The 17,070-nt window shown below is 37.6% G+C and overlaps 1 protein-coding gene across 2 annotated transcripts in view; it reads left to right on the top strand.

Moving 5' to 3' along the window:
- TBC1D5 (TBC1 domain family member 5) overlaps window positions 1-17,070 on the top strand; it is a 317,366-nt gene that overhangs the window by 125,756 nt on the left and 174,540 nt on the right. For both annotated transcript variants that reach the window (XM_021707719.1, XM_008048448.1), the window contains exons 9-11: window positions 954-1,004; window positions 1,095-1,164; window positions 9,675-9,847. In XM_021707719.1, the coding sequence (XP_021563394.1) occupies window positions 954-1,004; window positions 1,095-1,164; window positions 9,675-9,847 (294 nt within the window). The remainder of the gene's footprint in view (window positions 1-953; window positions 1,005-1,094; window positions 1,165-9,674; window positions 9,848-17,070) is intronic.

The raw sequence follows: 17,070 nt of genomic DNA, 5'->3' as shown, positions 1-17,070 counted from the left end.
TGCTGGGCTCCGGCGATCCTTCCACCTCAGCCTTCCAAGTAGCCAGAATTACAGGCATGCGCTACCATGCCCAGCTGATTTTTTGATTTATTGTGGAGATGAGGTCTCGCTGCCCTGGCGGGTCTCGAACCCGCGGGCTCAGGCAATCCCCTCACCTCAGCCTCCCAAAGGCGCGGGATTACAGGCTGAGCCACCGAGCCCGGCTCCTCTGAGCTTTTTAAATTCCCCTTGGTTTATTGGATCTTGACAAGAGTGACCATATCTTAATTGTGTGTGCTTCAGTTATTTGGAAACATGAGGGTGAAGGATAGTAGGAGGACTCTGTTTTCTTGCCAGTTTCCCTGAAACATGTGCGTGTTTGCTTCAGACGGGGGCTCGGGAAAAAAGCACGCGCGCACAGAGTACAATTTACACGAAAGTACAGATGACTGAAAATTGTTTTGAGATGAGTCGGATTTGTTTCTTCATGCTTTTTAAAAAGCAAAAGCAGCACTAAAGTAGATTTGTAAGAGGTGCTGTTGCTGATTAGTTGATGCTAAGAATAAAATAGAAATAAAAGCCATTTAAATAAAATAATCATTGAATTTTTGATGTTGTATATTTGACCTCTGTTTATCTAATTGTTTTGTTTTGGACAAGTGATAGATGGTAGAGTAATCGATTATTCTAGATCTAGCATAGTGAAGGAATATATTGTCACATTCTAGATTTGTTATTTGGAATAATTAGATAGTTACTTCACTGTGGCACAGATAAGATAAGGCAGCTAATTTGCTTTTGCTGTTTAAAGAAAGAAAGGGTATCATCTGCGAATGGAATTGCTCTTTTCATTAAAAGGGCTAATTTTTTCCATTTGTACATTATATGAAACTTATGAATGTAGAATAAGACAAATTCTATAACCACTTTCTTGAAAAATTACACATTTTTATTGCTTGTGTTGCTTTTTTAAGTGAGGAAATGAAAACTCTCCTGAATCCTGAGTATCTGGAACATGATGCCTAGTAAGTACAAAAGTGTTACTATTTTTATTTTTTATGCCATCATTACTTTAATAAAAGTTGAACATAGCATATTATTTTTCTAATTTTTAGTGTGATGTTCTCACAACTTATGGAAACTGCTGGACCTTGGTTTTCAACTTTTGAGCATGATGGTCACAAGGTAAATCTTACTGTACATATCTTATCAGTGCATGGAGGGAACTGAATGACTTCAGTAAATAACAGCATATAATCAGAGAATAATAATATAGCCATTACTATTGCTGTAACAAAAATGAGGATATGAAAATACCCCTGAAATAAGATTGAACCTGGGGACTTAAGTATATTTCTAGTAATATTGGCAGATATACAAAGGCAGATTTCATATAAATAAATAGAAACTTTTTGGTATAACTGCTTAGTTAAAAAAAGTATTATAAACTTTCCATTGCCATCCAAGTGAGTTGGTATAACCTTGTTACTGAAGTGCATTGCTAAAATCTGTATCAAATGGTTTATTTTACTCTTACTCAAGCATCACTGTTGAATTCACACATTTAGCATCAGTGTCCTTTGCCCTCATTTTCTCTTATTTCCTATTTTAAGCCTATTTCTTTGTTTTATATAATCCACATACTATAACATTACCTATTCAAAATATACATTTTAGTGGGTTTTAGTATGCTTACTGAGGTGGTCGACATCCCCACTACCTAATTCCAAAACATTTGTATCACCCTGAAAGGAAACTTTATATCTATAACAGTCACTCCCTATTCCCTTCTATCAACTGGCAACATTGATCTCCTTCTGTCTCTCTGGACTTGCCCATTCTGGATATCTCATCTACTCAGAATCACATGCTATAGAGCCTTTTGTGACGGATTTCTTTCACTGCTCATTCACATGCTGTAGCATGTATCAGTATTTCATTCTGTGGCTGAATAATATTCCGTTATATAGATACACCACATTTTGTTTATTCATACATCACTTGATATGGGCACTTTGATTCCTTTCACTTTGGGCTGTTGTGAATAATGTTGTGGACATTTATGTACAGACTTTTGCATGAACATATGTTTTTTCAGGTCTCTTGGTATATCACTAGGAGTGGTAATTGATGAATTAACTGTCATTTTAAGCTAACATACATGCTATCCTAGAAATCATGGTCATCTCATTGTATTACACAAAATTGGAAAAATTGCACATTCTTGTGGCAGTGGATATTGTTAAGAATATCTGGTATATTGTTTCCAATGTGGTTAGTTTCCTTTGTAATGGCATAATTTATTGCATTCTGATTAGAAACCATTATTACTCAGTCACTTCCTTCCATTTCTTAAAAAATGAATTGGACAACTCATATTTCCCATGTCTTTAGCCTAGGCCAGGGCTTGACCACCTACTCCCTGCAGGCCAGACTTGGCCTACCATATGTTTGTGTACATCTTATGAGTCCAGAATGGCTTTTCCATGTTTAAGTGGTTAGAAAACCCTCCTAAGAATAATAGTAGTGTAACATGTCAAAATAATAGGAAATTCAAATGTCTGTGCCCATCAATTAAGTTTTATTGAGCACTCTGTTCCTATGTGTTTACCTGTTGTCTGTGACTGTTTGGTCATTTCAGTAGTGGGGTGAGTAGTTGCAGCACCGACCAGATGGCCTTAAAGCCTGAAGTCTCAACTCCTGCACTAGGTGATCAAGTGTTTCCTCATGTACTGACATATTACATCCCATGAGGGCTGCTAAAGATGAAACCAGTTGTCAAGCATATTTGACAACCTACTGTCTATTTTTGGAACAAGTCTATGTGCTTGGCAAGTGATTTGTTGAAGACATAGACTTTTATGAACACCATTTGAGCAGAGGGTATTTGAATCCATTTGAATACTGGTCATTTCATGTATCATGATCATTCCATACAGTGATCATTTTGCATTTTTAAGTGAGTTCTGTATCTAAAAAACTGAAGGACTGAAATGTGAGGGTTACTATTTCTTAGTTTTACCCTTTAGTTCTTGTTGATATTATTGAGTCAAGTTCATGAAAGTGACTGAGAAAATACAAAGAAAGGCGTTAATATTATCAAGAAACACAGTTGATGTTCCTTTTCATTGTTCATGATGCTTGCATATATCAGTGAATAGTATATTCCTTAAAAGCATGTCTTAGGAGTTCCTTTTCATCTGCCCCTTTTTATTGTTTCATGATTCTGTTACCTTTTTAAAATAAGTCCTGGAAACTAATATACAACTCCAACTCTGAGTTATTCTAGTTCCTTTGAAAATTCAGCTGCACCACAGTGCGTACTGCCTAGTTCAGCAGACGTGTTTTTTATAGTAAGACTTTCTGGATGCAGGAAAGCAGCAGGTTGGTTTGTGTTATGGCACAAAGTCATGGTCTTGCTGCATTCCTGACCGTTTGGTGCACAGACTCTGATCTGTAGACCACATTTTAAGTCCTACTTTAATAAATGGTTAGAAGGATTTTGGGGGGTAATAGATAGTTGTAGTGGTCCCATTTGATCATATATGTTAGATGCAAATAGCATTATTTGTTATGATAAGAAATCCTAAAGATAAGTGAATATTGCACATTAATTTTATCATGTGGACCACATATGCCATTGATTTAATGACAGCTCATCAAAGTGGAGGTTTATCATATGATTTTGTTAAATATTTTTTGGATAGGTCAGTTTAGGATCCATTTTCTCTCTCATGCTTATATTCTGTAGAAGTGTATTTACCCAAGCCTCTTAGAAGATGAGGAGGTGCAGTGATTGGTTTTTTCATGTGATTGTTACAGACCTTCTGCTTCTGCCCCCTCATTGATTAATACAAAGGGGACCCCCCCCAAACTCAGAATCTATTTATTAAAAATTGTGTGTTTAATCTTGCATGGTTAAACTTCAGTTCCCATCGGAGCAATCTCCATTTTAATACACCCTTCAAGAGGCTTTCCCCACGGCTCCCGTTTTTGAACAGTCAGTTTTAATCCTTTTGATGCTTCTGCCATTTTTTGTTTTTCCTCCTCCACATGAGCAAATTGTTTCCCTTTGAGGACTTTTTAAATCAGAGAAACAAACAAGAAAAAGTTGCTCAGGTGAGATTGGACGAATAGGGAGGGTAGGGCACAGGGGTCATGCCACTTTTGGTTAAAAAAAACAAAACTGCTGAGCACTCAGTGTGGTTTGGGCAGGTGCGCTGTTGTGGAAGAAGAACCAGTCACTTCTCTGCCAAAACTCAGGATGTTTCTTCTGCCAGTTGTGGCAGAACCTTCTCAAAACTTCCAGATAAAACTTTGGTTGACTGTTTGAGTCAGAGGAACAAATTCCAAGTGTGCCACAAGGGGCTCACCCTCCCAAAGATAATTCATGTTTTGGGGGTCTTCCCTCATATTTAATTAGCCACACAGAGTTTTTCACTGAAGAAAAACTACATGATCAAAATGCATAAAATGGTGGTTATTTTTTAATGGGTATTTGGAATCAAATACCCATAAAAAAAACCCATATCTTAGGATTAGCATGAATTCTAAATTATTTGAAATTAATTTGTACAAATTTTTTTTAAAGAGTTGATTGTTTTAAATTATTCTATCATTTGAAGAGAATGCAAGATATTACAAAATCAGAAAAAATGTGTTGGATTTATTTTTATAATAAATTACCATAATATAGAGGTTTTATTTGCCTATATAAATGAATATGAACTAATTGAACCATAGAAATTAGCATGGTCTCATTTTTTTTTTTTCTTATCACTTCGTAATTTTATTTTTGACCTATAGCAAAAACTTTTTTTTTTAATCAATATTTTTTATTATGGTTTTGTGGGGTACAGTTAAGGGTTAGGTGTACAATTACGTTTCATTCAGGCACCCTGTTGATAAGAGGTGTTTTCCCATCTCCAGGCAGATATTTGCTACTGTTAATTCCATCCCCCTTCCCCCCCATAGTTTCCCAGTACCGTCAGTCATTTTCTCATAGTATTACATTGGATGTTCAAGGTCCATTATATGAGTGAGAACATGTGATACTCGGATCTTTGTTTCTGTGAGAGGTCACTCAGTATTATAGACTATAGTTCCATCCAGGTTGCTGCGAAATTCATGATTTTGTTCTTTTTTATGACTGCGTAGTATTCCATCGTGTATATGTACCACATTTTTTTAATCCAGTCCTCTTTTGACGGGCAGCATGGCTGTTTCCAGGTTCTTGCTATTGTGAACAATGCTGTGATAAACATGCGTGTGCAGTTATCTTTTTTATAGAGTGATTTGAGTTCTTCAGGATATATTCCCAGTAGGGGGATTGCGGGGTCATATGGGAGGTTGGTATTTAGAGGTTTTAAGAATCACCACACTGCTTTCCACAGAGGTTGCACTAGTTTACACTCCCACCAACAGTGTAGAAGTGTTCCCTTTTCACCACACCCTCTCCAGCAGCTGTTATTTTTTGAGTTGCTGATGATTGCCATTCTGACTGGGGTTAGGTGGTATCTCAGTGTGGTTTTGATTTGCATCTCCCTAATGATTAGTGAGGTTGAACATTTCTTCATGTGTTTGTTGGCTGCTCGGATGTCTTCCTTTGTGAAGTGTCTGTTCATATCTTTTGCCCATTTTATAATGGGGTTGTTTGTTTTTTTCTTTTGAGCACATTTGAGTTCCTTGTAGATCCAGGATGTTAAGCCTTTGTCAGACCTGGAGTTGGCAAATACTTTTTCCCAGTCTGTAGGCTGTCTCCCTGCTCTCTTGATGGTTTCTTTGGCTTTGCAGAAGCTTATCAGTTTAATGAGGTCCCACTTGTCTATCTTCTCTCTTATGACCTGGGGGTTTCGGGTTTTGTACAGGAATTGGATGCCAGTTCCGATTTCCATGAGGGTATTTCCTTTTCTAAGGTTCTTATGGTTTGAGGTTTTACATTTAGGTCTCTGATCCATTTGGAGTTAAACTTTGTGCATGGGGATAGATAGGGGTCCCGTTTCAATCTTCTGCATGTGGTCAGCCAGTTTTCCCAGCACCATTTACTGAATAGGTTCTCCTCTCCCCAGTGGTAGATGGTGGGGGCTTTGTCGAAGATGAGTTGGTTGAGAAATTGAGGTTTTGCTTCTGGAATCTCAATTCTATTCCATAGATCTATATGCCTGTTCCTGTACCAATACCAAGCTGTTTTGATGATTGTAGCTTTATAGTAAAGTTTGAAGTCTGGTATTGTGATACCACCAGCTTTGTTTTTTTTGCTGAGGATTGTTTTGGCTATTCTTGGATGTTTGTGTTTCCATATGAATTCCTGTGTTGTTTTTTCTAGGTCTGAGAAGAATGTTATTGGTAATTTAATGGGTATTGCATTGAATTTGTAGATTGCCTTAGGTAAGATGGACATCTTCACAATGTTGATTCTTCCAATCCATGAGCATGGGATATTTTTCCACTTGTTCGTGTCATCTTTAATTTCTTTGAGCAGTGTTTTGTAATTTTCATTGTAAAGGTCTTTCACATCTCTGGTTAGGAAGATGCCAAGGTATTTCATTTTTTTTGTGTCTATTGTGAATGGAATTGTGTTTTTTATTTGGGTTTCTGTTTGTTTATTATTGGTGTAGAGAAATGCGATTGTCTTTTGTACATTTATTTTGTATCCTGAGACTTTGCCGAAGGCCTTTATCAATGTAAGGAGGCTTTTGACAGATTCTCTTGGGTTTTCAAGGTACACAATCATATCATCTGCAAAGAGAGGTAACTTGACTTCCTCTTTTCCTATTTGAATACCTCTGATTGCTTCCTCTTCTCTGATTGCTCTAGCCAGGACATCCAATACTGTGTTGAACAGGAGGGGTGAGAGTGAGCATCCTTGTCTAGTTCCAGTTTTCAGGGGAATTGGTTCCAATTTTTGTCCATTTAGGAGTATGCTGGCTGTGGGTTTCTCGTTGATGGCTTTTACTATTTTGAGGTGTGTTCCCCGTATGCCTAGATGTTCAAGGGTTTTTATCAAGAAGGGGTGCTGGATTTTATCAAAAGCTTTTTCTGCATCTAATGATATAATCATGTGGTTTTTGTTTTGACATCTGTTGATGTGTTTAATTACATTTATGGTTTTATGAATGTTGAACCAGTCTTGCATCCCAGGAAGGAAGCCTACTTGGTCATGGTGGATGATTTTTGAGATGTTTTGCTGAATCTGGTTTGCTAGGATCTTGTTGAGAATTTTAGCATCTATGTTCATCAAAGATATTGGCCTGTAGTTCTCTTTCTTTGTTGGATCTTTACCCGGCTTGGGTGTCAATGTGATATTGGCTTCATAAAATGATTTGGGGAGAGTTCCATCTTTTTCAATCACCTGGACTACCTTCAGTAGGATTGGTATCAGCTCCTCCTTAAATATCTTGTAGAATTCTGCTGGAAAGCCATCTGGACCAGGGCTTTTTCTGGTAGGTAGTTTTCTTATTACGTAGTTGATTTCCTTGATTGTTATTGGTCTATTTAGGGTCTCAATTTCTTCTGGTTCCAAATTAGGTAGGTTGTGTGATGTCAGAAAGTCCTCCATTTCCTTAAGGTTTTCAAGTTTGTTTCCATACAAGTGTGCGTAGTAGTCTCTAATGATCTTTTGTATTTCTTCAGGGTCAGATGTGACTTCATCTTTTGTGTTTCTGATTGTGCTTATTTGGTTTTTTTCTTGTTTTTTCTTGGTCAGTCTACCTAGGGGACCATCGATCTTGTTTATCCTTTCGAAGAACCAGCTTTTTGTTTCATTGATTTTTTTGTATTATCTTTTTGTCTTCTATGTCTTGGATTTGGGCTTTTATTTTGGTGATCTGGATTCTTCTGCTGAAATTAGGGTTTTTGTGGTCTTGCTTTTTTTTTTTTTTTAATGTTAAGGCACTAGGGCACATACTGTGCATGACAGGGTGCATTTCTTCCTAAGACTTGAAATTACTTTGAAAGATGGATCTTCCAAGAAGTTCTCCCATTTACCCACATGCCAACTTCCAGGACATTTTCCTTTACCTTCTCTCCTCTGATCTCTCAGCCAGCTGATTAGTAGCTGGGCTTATGTGGAACTTCTTCTTTTCTTTCTTTCTGTGTGGTCTCCTGTTGAAGAGCTTCACTTTCTTTTTCCTTTTGGAAACTCACAGTTTAGGGAGTGACAAGTCGTAAAAGATACTGTGGTAACAGAGAGGAAAGTAAAGAAACAGGACCTGGAACTTGGTCCCCATCTCTAGATAGGCGTGGAAAAGCTGTGGAGAGAACACCGGGTGAGAGCCTGGTCTCCTGGGGCCCTCGGAGACATGAGAGGGCCAAGGCCAGTGGGCCCTCAAGGTCTTAGAGAAGCTGAAATGCTCTCTCTGTTGTGGGAGGTAAAGGTGATAAAGAGGCTGGAGAAGGGGGTCTGCTGGGTCTCGTCACATCTCTGTCTCAGGTGCATCACCTTGCACTTGAAAGAAGCTTGGAAAGCAAGACTAAGTCAGAGGCAACGAGGAAGAAGGAAAGAAAGGGGCCACACTGGGTTGTGATGATAGGGCATGGAAGAGGGCCAGGCCCAGGTGGTCCTGTAGAGCTGAAGCCGGCAGCCCAGGGGTTCTGTGGGTGCTGGCCTGAGGTGGGCATGGTGAAGGAAGAGCATGTTTTGAGCAGAGGAGCATGAGCTAAGTTAGAGATGTGTGTGGCAGTCCAGGACTCCTGCCAGCCTTTGGATTTGTGGAGGCGCTTGAGAGTGCTAGGGTGTGGATGGCGTCTGAGAAATCTTTGGGAAATGGGCAGTGGTTGAAGCACTATGTGTGGTTGAGATCAGGTGAGGATAGCATGTAAGTAGACAATGAAGCCAGTGCATTTGGGAAGCAGAAAGAAGAAATTGAGCTAGAGACGTCAACTGAGTAGGCAGAAGATCACGAGAGTGATGCTATACATGCCAGCAATGGAGAGAGGTAGAAGCTGAGGACTGGAACTCAAAAGAAAGGTCGGGCATAATCTGCTAGGGGAAGCCATTAGACCTGAGAGGGCAGTTGATGTTTACGTGAGAGCAATGCAAGGAGATAATGACGGATCTCCCTTAATACGGGACAAAGAGCGGCAGGAAGGGAAGATATAGTTGACCAGCAGAGATTTTATTTCTCTAAGTCAGCTTTACTTTTGCTCTGGAGTGTTTTGAAATCTTTTTGCTCAGCTATTATCAAAAGAACAATTAGAAAACATGTTCTTTTCTAGTACTAGTTTCCTTTATTTCCTACTTTAAAAAGTAAATATAGTTTTGAGAGCTCTAAATAAAAGTTTGTTTTAACTGTTTCTTCATGTTTGCACTCTATGCCACATGGAATACCTTTCCATCCAAATCTTCCATTTATGTACCATGACTGATCAGGTAAACAGGCTGCAGACAAGTAGACCATAGTGGCCACCACTCCCTCTAGCCAAAACTTCCTTGTAAAACTTAATGTCACAAAGAACCTGGTCGAGGGAATCCAGGTGAACCCTACTGGAGAAGGTGTTTTCTGGCCATTGCTGTCTAAGTGCATCATCTCTATGACGACCAGCATACGACTCCACATTTTAAGCATTTGTCATGAGATAATATAGTTTTTGTTCCTTATTTAGACTCCCTCTGATAACTAAATTAATGAATGGTGTCCTAGTATTTGTTACTTTCATATTTAAGTAACACATGTTCCATTTTTCCTGTTTTTTAGGGGAAAGAAACACTGATGACTCCCATCCCCTTTGCTAGACCACAGGACTTGGGTCCAACGATTGCTATTGTCACTAAGGTCAACCAGATCCAGGACCACCTACTGAAAAAGCATGATATAGAGCTTTACATGCACTTGAACAGACTAGAAATTGCACCACAGATATATGGGTTGTAAGTACTAAAGTTTAAATTTCAACTACATCTAATTATATGATGGTGTCTGATTTATGGTAGTTTGTATATGTCTCAGATCTCTAGAAGGAAGAGTGAGAACTGTTTCAACTCTGTTTTATTTTCCCTCTCTTTTGTGATCCTCCAGGCTCAATACTTATTGCTTTCACATATGACATCTCATGTAATATCCCCACCAACCTTATAAATTGCATATTATCCCTTTGTTACAGATGAAGAAGCTAAGAGTTATATTTAGTTTTCACATATCACACAGTAAAGTCATAATTTAAAACCATCATTGCGTAGGATTGACCACATAATTTGCAGAGCTCAGTGCAAAAGAAAGTGCAGGTGCCCTTTGAAAAAAACCAGTAAGAATTTCAAGCTAGCAACAGGTTATCAAACCATGGAGTCTAAGAAGTTGTGTGGAGCATACGCACATGAAACCAACCCCAGTCCCAAGCGAAACCATGAGACATTTGTGGTCTTTCCATTTTATTATGTGGTCAACTTTTGTTCTACCTTCAGGGGTAGATTTCTGTTAAGATAGATGCCTCTCTCAGTGTGTTGATTCTCTTCTGCTCCATAGCTCTGTAACTTGCCATAGCAGAATAGGGAGCTAGTCACTCCTTAAATGTGTGTGTAGACAAATTGCAAAAATAAAAGTTTTAGTGAAGATGAATTGAATGGCACATGTTGCAGACAAAGGCTTCTTTATACTGAATTAATGGAATATCCATATAGTGTTGGGCAGTTCTTGGCAGACATTGTATGTAAAGCCTGACTCTCCTTTAGGCAAACATGGAAAACAGACATGGTTACTGAGGTGTATATAGTAGATGCTCAATAAATATGAATTCATTATGTGGATTACAGAGGACCTCAAACAAGTCTCAAGCTTGAGACCAGAGCAAGGGCTGTTTGTTCAGCCCAGAAAAAAGAGTAAATGAGTATTTTATTTTCATTCTCATGTTATACAGAGTTTCACGTAATAACTCCCAGTTGTTTTTCTTCTCTGGAAGCCCTGAACTGTGATAGAAGAAGACTGTTTTCCTGTTTTAATGCTGCTTGTTTTCATTTCTGTGACTTAAACTTGACTTCATTTTAAGAGTGGCTTTATTATTCCCCCTGGAAATGAGAAGGGCGTGTATGACATGGGTGTTAGGCAACATTGCTGGTGATTAATGCTGTGTACACTTTTAAGTCCAACCAGTAGGTTTGTGATTGTAGACATAAAAATTTAGCTTAAAATAGCTGGTGACAAGGTCAGGAGTTCAATTCTATATCCCTCTTCACTGTGCACTTAAGGAAGTGATATGTTCAAATACAAAAGCCCATTCTAAACCCTCAAAAATGGTTTAGAAATTTGTTTTAAATATTGGGGAAATGACTGGGCATGATGGCTCAAGCCTGTAATCCCAGCGCTTGGGGAGACCAAGGCGAGAGGATTGCCTAAGCTCAGGATTCAAGACCAGCTTGGGTAACTTGGTGAGACCTTATCTCTACAAAAAAGATCAAAAAATAAGCTAGGCATGGTAGCATGCGTCTGCGGTTCCAGCTACTTGGAAGGCTGAGGTGGATGATTGCCTGAGCCCAACAGTTCATGGCTGCAGTGGCCGTGAGTGTGCTGCTGCACTTCAGTCTGGGTGATAGAGTGAGACTCCAACTCAAAATATATGTATATATTGAGGAAACAAACTGATGTTGAAATGCTTTATTACTTTTTATCTCTTTGCCCAAGCTGGTGCTCTTCATTGCAGTCATGATGGCTTGTACTTGGGTACAATAATTTATAACCAGAGCAGTTCAGTTTGCTTTTCAGATGTTAGTTTCCTTTAGTGTTCTCACCATCATAGTAATTTGTAGAGTTTCTCTGACATCCTGGCCAGTACCTTCCCAGTAAAATTCTAGGATCCATGATTTTATTACTCTTTTTTTTTTTTGAGTTGGAGTCTCACTCTGTTGCCCAAACTGGAGTGCAACGGAGCCTGCTGGGCTCCCTCGATCCTTCCGCCTCAGGCTTCCAAGTAGCTGGAACTACAGGGACGCGCTACCATGCCCGGCTAATTTTTGATTGATTGTAGAGATGAGGTCTCGCCAAGTTGCCCAGGCGGGTCTTGATATTATTACTCTTAATCCTTTCAACTTCATCAGCAATACTGACAATACCAGGGCTTGCAATAGCCACAACTGCCTCATTTTTCCCATCATTTTTTAATTGAATCTCTTTCATCTTTATTATTTTTAGCAATGTATATTTTTTAATCTTTGAAGAAGTCATTCATTGTTTCAATTTGGCTCATATTTTAGTACGTTATGTTATTTACCTATTTCATGTATTAATTTCATTTTATGATTACTATTTGCAGGGCACATGAAGTGCCAAAGTGCTTGAATTTTCTTTTTTTTTTTTTTTTGAGTCGAAGTCTCACTCTGTGGCCCAGGCAGGAGTGCAGTGGCACACTCACGGCTACCGCAGCCTTGACCTACTGAGCTCAGGTGATTCTTCTGCCTCAGCCCTCCAAATAGCTAGACCTACAGTTGTGTATTACCATGCCTGGCTAATTTTTGATTTATTGTAGACACAAGGTCTCACCAAGTTGCCCAAGCTGTTCTCAAACCCGTGGACTTGCCTCCGCCTCCCAAAGTTCTGGGATATAGGCATGAGCCAGTATACTCGGCCTAAAGTGCTTGAATTTTCTTTTGTCCCTGTATGCTATCCTAAGCTGTACTGCCCATCTGTATATTTTCAACTAATCACTTTTAGAAAATTTGATTTTTTTATTAACTTTTAGAAACTTTGTGGTGATACGTATCTGTAGTCCTAGCTACGTGGGAATCACTTGAGGATCACTTGAGCCCAGGAGTCTGAGGCCAACCTGGGCAACATAGCAAGATACTGTCTCTAAAAATGTAATAATAATAACATAAAATAGCTGTTAGAAGCACGAGCTTTGTAATGAAACAGGCTTATTTAACCACTATGAACCTTTGTTTCTTCATCTGTGAAATGGAATTAAAACTAATGATGCCTACTTTCCATAGGGTGCCTGAGAAAATAAAATCATAATATATAAAAAGCATAGCGCTTGGTATGTAGTTAACATTTACTGTAGATTTGGAAGTGCTTTTATTATCATTGTCTTCATTACCATTACTTAATTAGAACATTATGGCTTGGGAATATGCTGCAACCCACTAGCCCTTTCCAGCTCTGACTTTGTCTTTCTCTATTTTTTTTTTTTTTTTTTTTTATTTTTTTTTTTTTACAAAGCCTATGGGCTTTTCCTTACTTGGAAATATGATTGCCATCTTTTACACTATTGCCTTCTATAGAGATATTCCAGACAGTGAGAGTAAACTTTGAGAAATGGTTGTACTGATTATTCTAAATAGTTGCTGTTGCTGCTATTTATTCTTGTTGGAAGAAAGTAGTTAACTTCATTTTACATTCAAAGTTAATACTTGAAAGTATAATCTGTCATTTGAGTAGATTATCAGCTAGTGGACAAATATGAAACAATCAGTTTTTAATTAATAAAAACTGCTTTCTCAGATGGCATAGTTCATAACTGGGTCATCTAAAGTTTGCTTTTGTATGCCAACAGTCTTTTTAGAATTTTTATTTTCAAACAAAACAGATATTTTCTTATAAAGTAAAATACTTCTATAAAATTAGAAAATAATATGGCAAAAATGTCAATAATGAATGAGCCAATAACAAAATGTTATCAATATGAGCAATCTGTGTAGATTGAAGAGTAAATCATATATATCTATTTGTGGGGGGAAGTGTTAGCAAGACTAAATAAACCCCACGTTGAGGCCAGGTTTCTAATTTTAGTCAAAAGTCTAGCAACTGCCTGGTACATTAAAAAAATACTTAAATATGTTTCCTAGTATGGTTATAATTTTCTTTTTCTTTCTGCTTTGCAACTTTAAACAAATTTTATTTGTTTGCTTTCAGATTCAAAAGGTGCATGTGCTGGTTGGTTACATGGCTATGTTGCACGATGGTGAGGTTTGAGCTTCTGTTGAACCTGTCACCTAGGTGGTGGGCATGGCACCCAGTGGGTAGTTTTCACCTCTCACCCCCTACCTCCCCTGCTTGGTAGGAATCCCCAGCATCTGCTGATCTCACTTTTATACCTGGATGTGTTTGTGTTTAGTTCCCACTTATAAGTGAGAACATGCAGCATTCAGTTTTCTATTTCTGTGATAATTTTTTAAAAGTGATGGTCTCTGGCTGCATCCATGTTGCTGCAAAGGACATGGTTTTGTTCTTTTTTATGGCTGCATAGTATTCCATGATGTATATGTGCCCCATTTTCTTTATCCAATCTACCTTTGAGGGGCACCTGGCTCGGGGCCATGTATTTGCTATTGTGGATAGTGCTGTGATAAGCATATGTGTGCAGGTGTCTTTCGGGTACAGTGATTTATGCTCCTTTGGGTATATCCCTAGTAATGAGCTTGCTGAGTGAAATGATAAACCTATTTTTAGTCCACTGAGAACTCTCCAACCCGCTTTTCCTAGGAGCTGAACTGGCTTCCATTCCCACCAACAGTGAAGGGTTGTTCCCTTTTCTCCACAACCTCTCATGTCTATTGTTTTTTAACTTTTTTTTTTGAGTTGGAGTCTCACTCTGTCGCCCAGACTGGAGTGCAGTGGCCGCTCCCGGCCACCGCAGCCTCGACCTGCTGGGCTCCGGCGATCCTTCCGCCTCAGCCTTCCTAGTAGCCGGAATTACAGGCATGCGCTACCACACCCGGCTGATTTTTTTATTTATTGTAGAGATGAGGTCTTGCTGCCCAGGCGGGTCTCGAACCCGCGGGCTCAGGCAATTCACTCACCTCAGCCTCCCAAAGGTGCGGGATTACAGGGTGAGCCACTGAGCCCAGCTGTTTTTTAACTTTTTAATGATAGCCATTCTGACTGGTATGGGAGAATATCTACTTGTGGTTTTAGTTTGCTTTTCTCTAATGATTAGCGGGGATGAACATATTTTCATGCTTGTTGGCCATTTGTATGTCTTCCTTTAAGAAGTGTCTGTTCATGCCCTTTGCCACCAATTTTAGGTGTTGTTTTTTTTTTCCTGTCAGTTCATTTTAGTTCTTGATAGATACTGGATGTTAGTCCTTTGTAAGATGCATAGTTTGCAATTATTTTCTCCCATTCTTTGGGTTGTTATTTACTCTGTTGAAGAGCAGTGCTCTTCAGTATAATTAGGTTTCACTTGTCAATATTGGTTTTTTGCTGTTTTGGCTTTTGAGTTCTTTGTCATAAATTCATTGCATAGGCCAATGTCCAGAAGAGTATTTCCTAGACTTTCTTCTAGGATTTTTATAGTTTGGGGTCTTACATTTAAGTTATTAATCTATCTTGAGTTAATTTTTTATATGGTGAAGAGGAGTCCAAGCTTCATTTTTCTGCATATGGTTAGCCAGTTTTCTCCAGTGTTTGTTTATTTACTTTGTCAAAGATGAGATTGTAAGGCAGTGGTTTTATTTCTGGTATCTCAAGTCTGTTCCACTGGTCTATGTGTCTATTTTTTGCCAGTATCATACTGTTTTGGTTACTGTAGCCTTGTAGTAAAGTTTGAAGTCTGACAATGTAATGCCTCCAGCTTTGTTCTTTTTGGGGAGAGAAAATTTTGCAAATACTCTGTTTTTAAAACCAGTTATTATAGGAGAATGTATTTAGATGTCTCCTGAGGTGTGAGATGTGTCATATGTAAACATATTTGCTGCATTTTGCTAATAAACTTAACAAAATATTAATTAGCATAAAATATTAATTGCACTAAAATTGGGTAATCTCACTCCATATTAGTTTGCTCGTTTTATATGAAATGATATTTATCTTGAAATATGTGAATAAGTACTTATGAAATATAACCATCTAAATGTTATCGATAGCTTGCTTGTTAATGCTGTCATTTATATATTTAAGAGTATTATCTCCTGAATAATTTTAATTTTTTTGTCAGCAAATGTCAAATCTACTCACTACCTACCTGTATTTTAGATTAAACAAAATTAATCTACAATTAGATGTTCAACATAAGTGATATTTTTTGTTATAAATTGTTTTATTTTTTAAATTTTTTTTATAGTTTAAATAATATATCCTAAAAGTAATTTATACTGTTTTTCATTAACTTTATAAAAATGACTTCTATTGCTCATAGAGTGAAATTTCTCTTGCTTTAATTCAGATGATTAATATCTTGAGTTGTCTTTTGCTTGCCAGTTTTCATTGGTATTGGACTTTTAAAAAATCAAACTCTGTAATCCCATCAATACATACTGACCAATTTCCAAAGCAAAGGCTTCATCATTTCTAATTTTCCAAGTTATTTTTAAGAGTTGTTTTTGTAATATTTTCAGTTTTAGCACAAGAATAAGAATGTCTTGTATTTCATCACTTGGGGGTTATGTCGCAAAAGCATCTAAGATATTTGTGTTACAGTTCTATCACTGGTCACATGTCATGTTATGAGTCCAGAGACTAAATTACAGCAGATTTGTATAAAGAACCAAAACTACTACAATGACTAAAAACTTAAAGTTTAAGTGAACAGCTTTTGCTAAACCAGAATAGCTGTTTTATCGTCACCTTTAAATATATTGAATCTGTAAATTTTTGGCTACATCTTCTACTTTGACATAAACAGAGTACATAATAAGCATCTGTGGGACATGTAATTAATGTCACTTTTGAGGAAAGGCCCTCATAACACCCTTGGGCTTTGGCACTCTTGAGTCATGAGCCTTTTACAACACTCATGAGATGAATTCTATATTCCCCAAATGCTTGTTGTACGTCTTCCATGTCTGTTTTCTGTTTTTCTGGATTAACTGTTGTTTTGTGGTGTGGTTTATAATAATTTAATTGGGAGATTCTTGGTTATTGATAAGTAATCTGGTAAAATTTGTGTTATAATTTAATAAAATATTTATATCATATTATATTGGTTCTAACACATGTCACAGTACCTATGGTGAATACTAAGTTTTTTAAACATATATTTGAAGTATAAAGATACAGTTAAAAAAAGTAACTCTCAGTCATCAGAAGTCAGTGTAATTAGCCACCTTAAAAATCATATCTCTTTATGTTCATAAGGTGAAGAAAAAAATTGCCTACTCAACAGTTTAAGTAAATAGCTTCTTAAACACAGTTAATGATTGAGATTTTTTTATTTTCATGAACTTTA

This window comes from Carlito syrichta, unplaced genomic scaffold (assembly GCF_000164805.1).
Source record: "Carlito syrichta isolate Samal-C Ts95f unplaced genomic scaffold, Tarsius_syrichta-2.0.1 Scaffold123517, whole genome shotgun sequence".
Taxonomy (NCBI): domain Eukaryota; kingdom Metazoa; phylum Chordata; class Mammalia; order Primates; family Tarsiidae; genus Carlito; species Carlito syrichta.
This window is presented reverse-complemented; position numbering and strand designations above follow the sequence as displayed.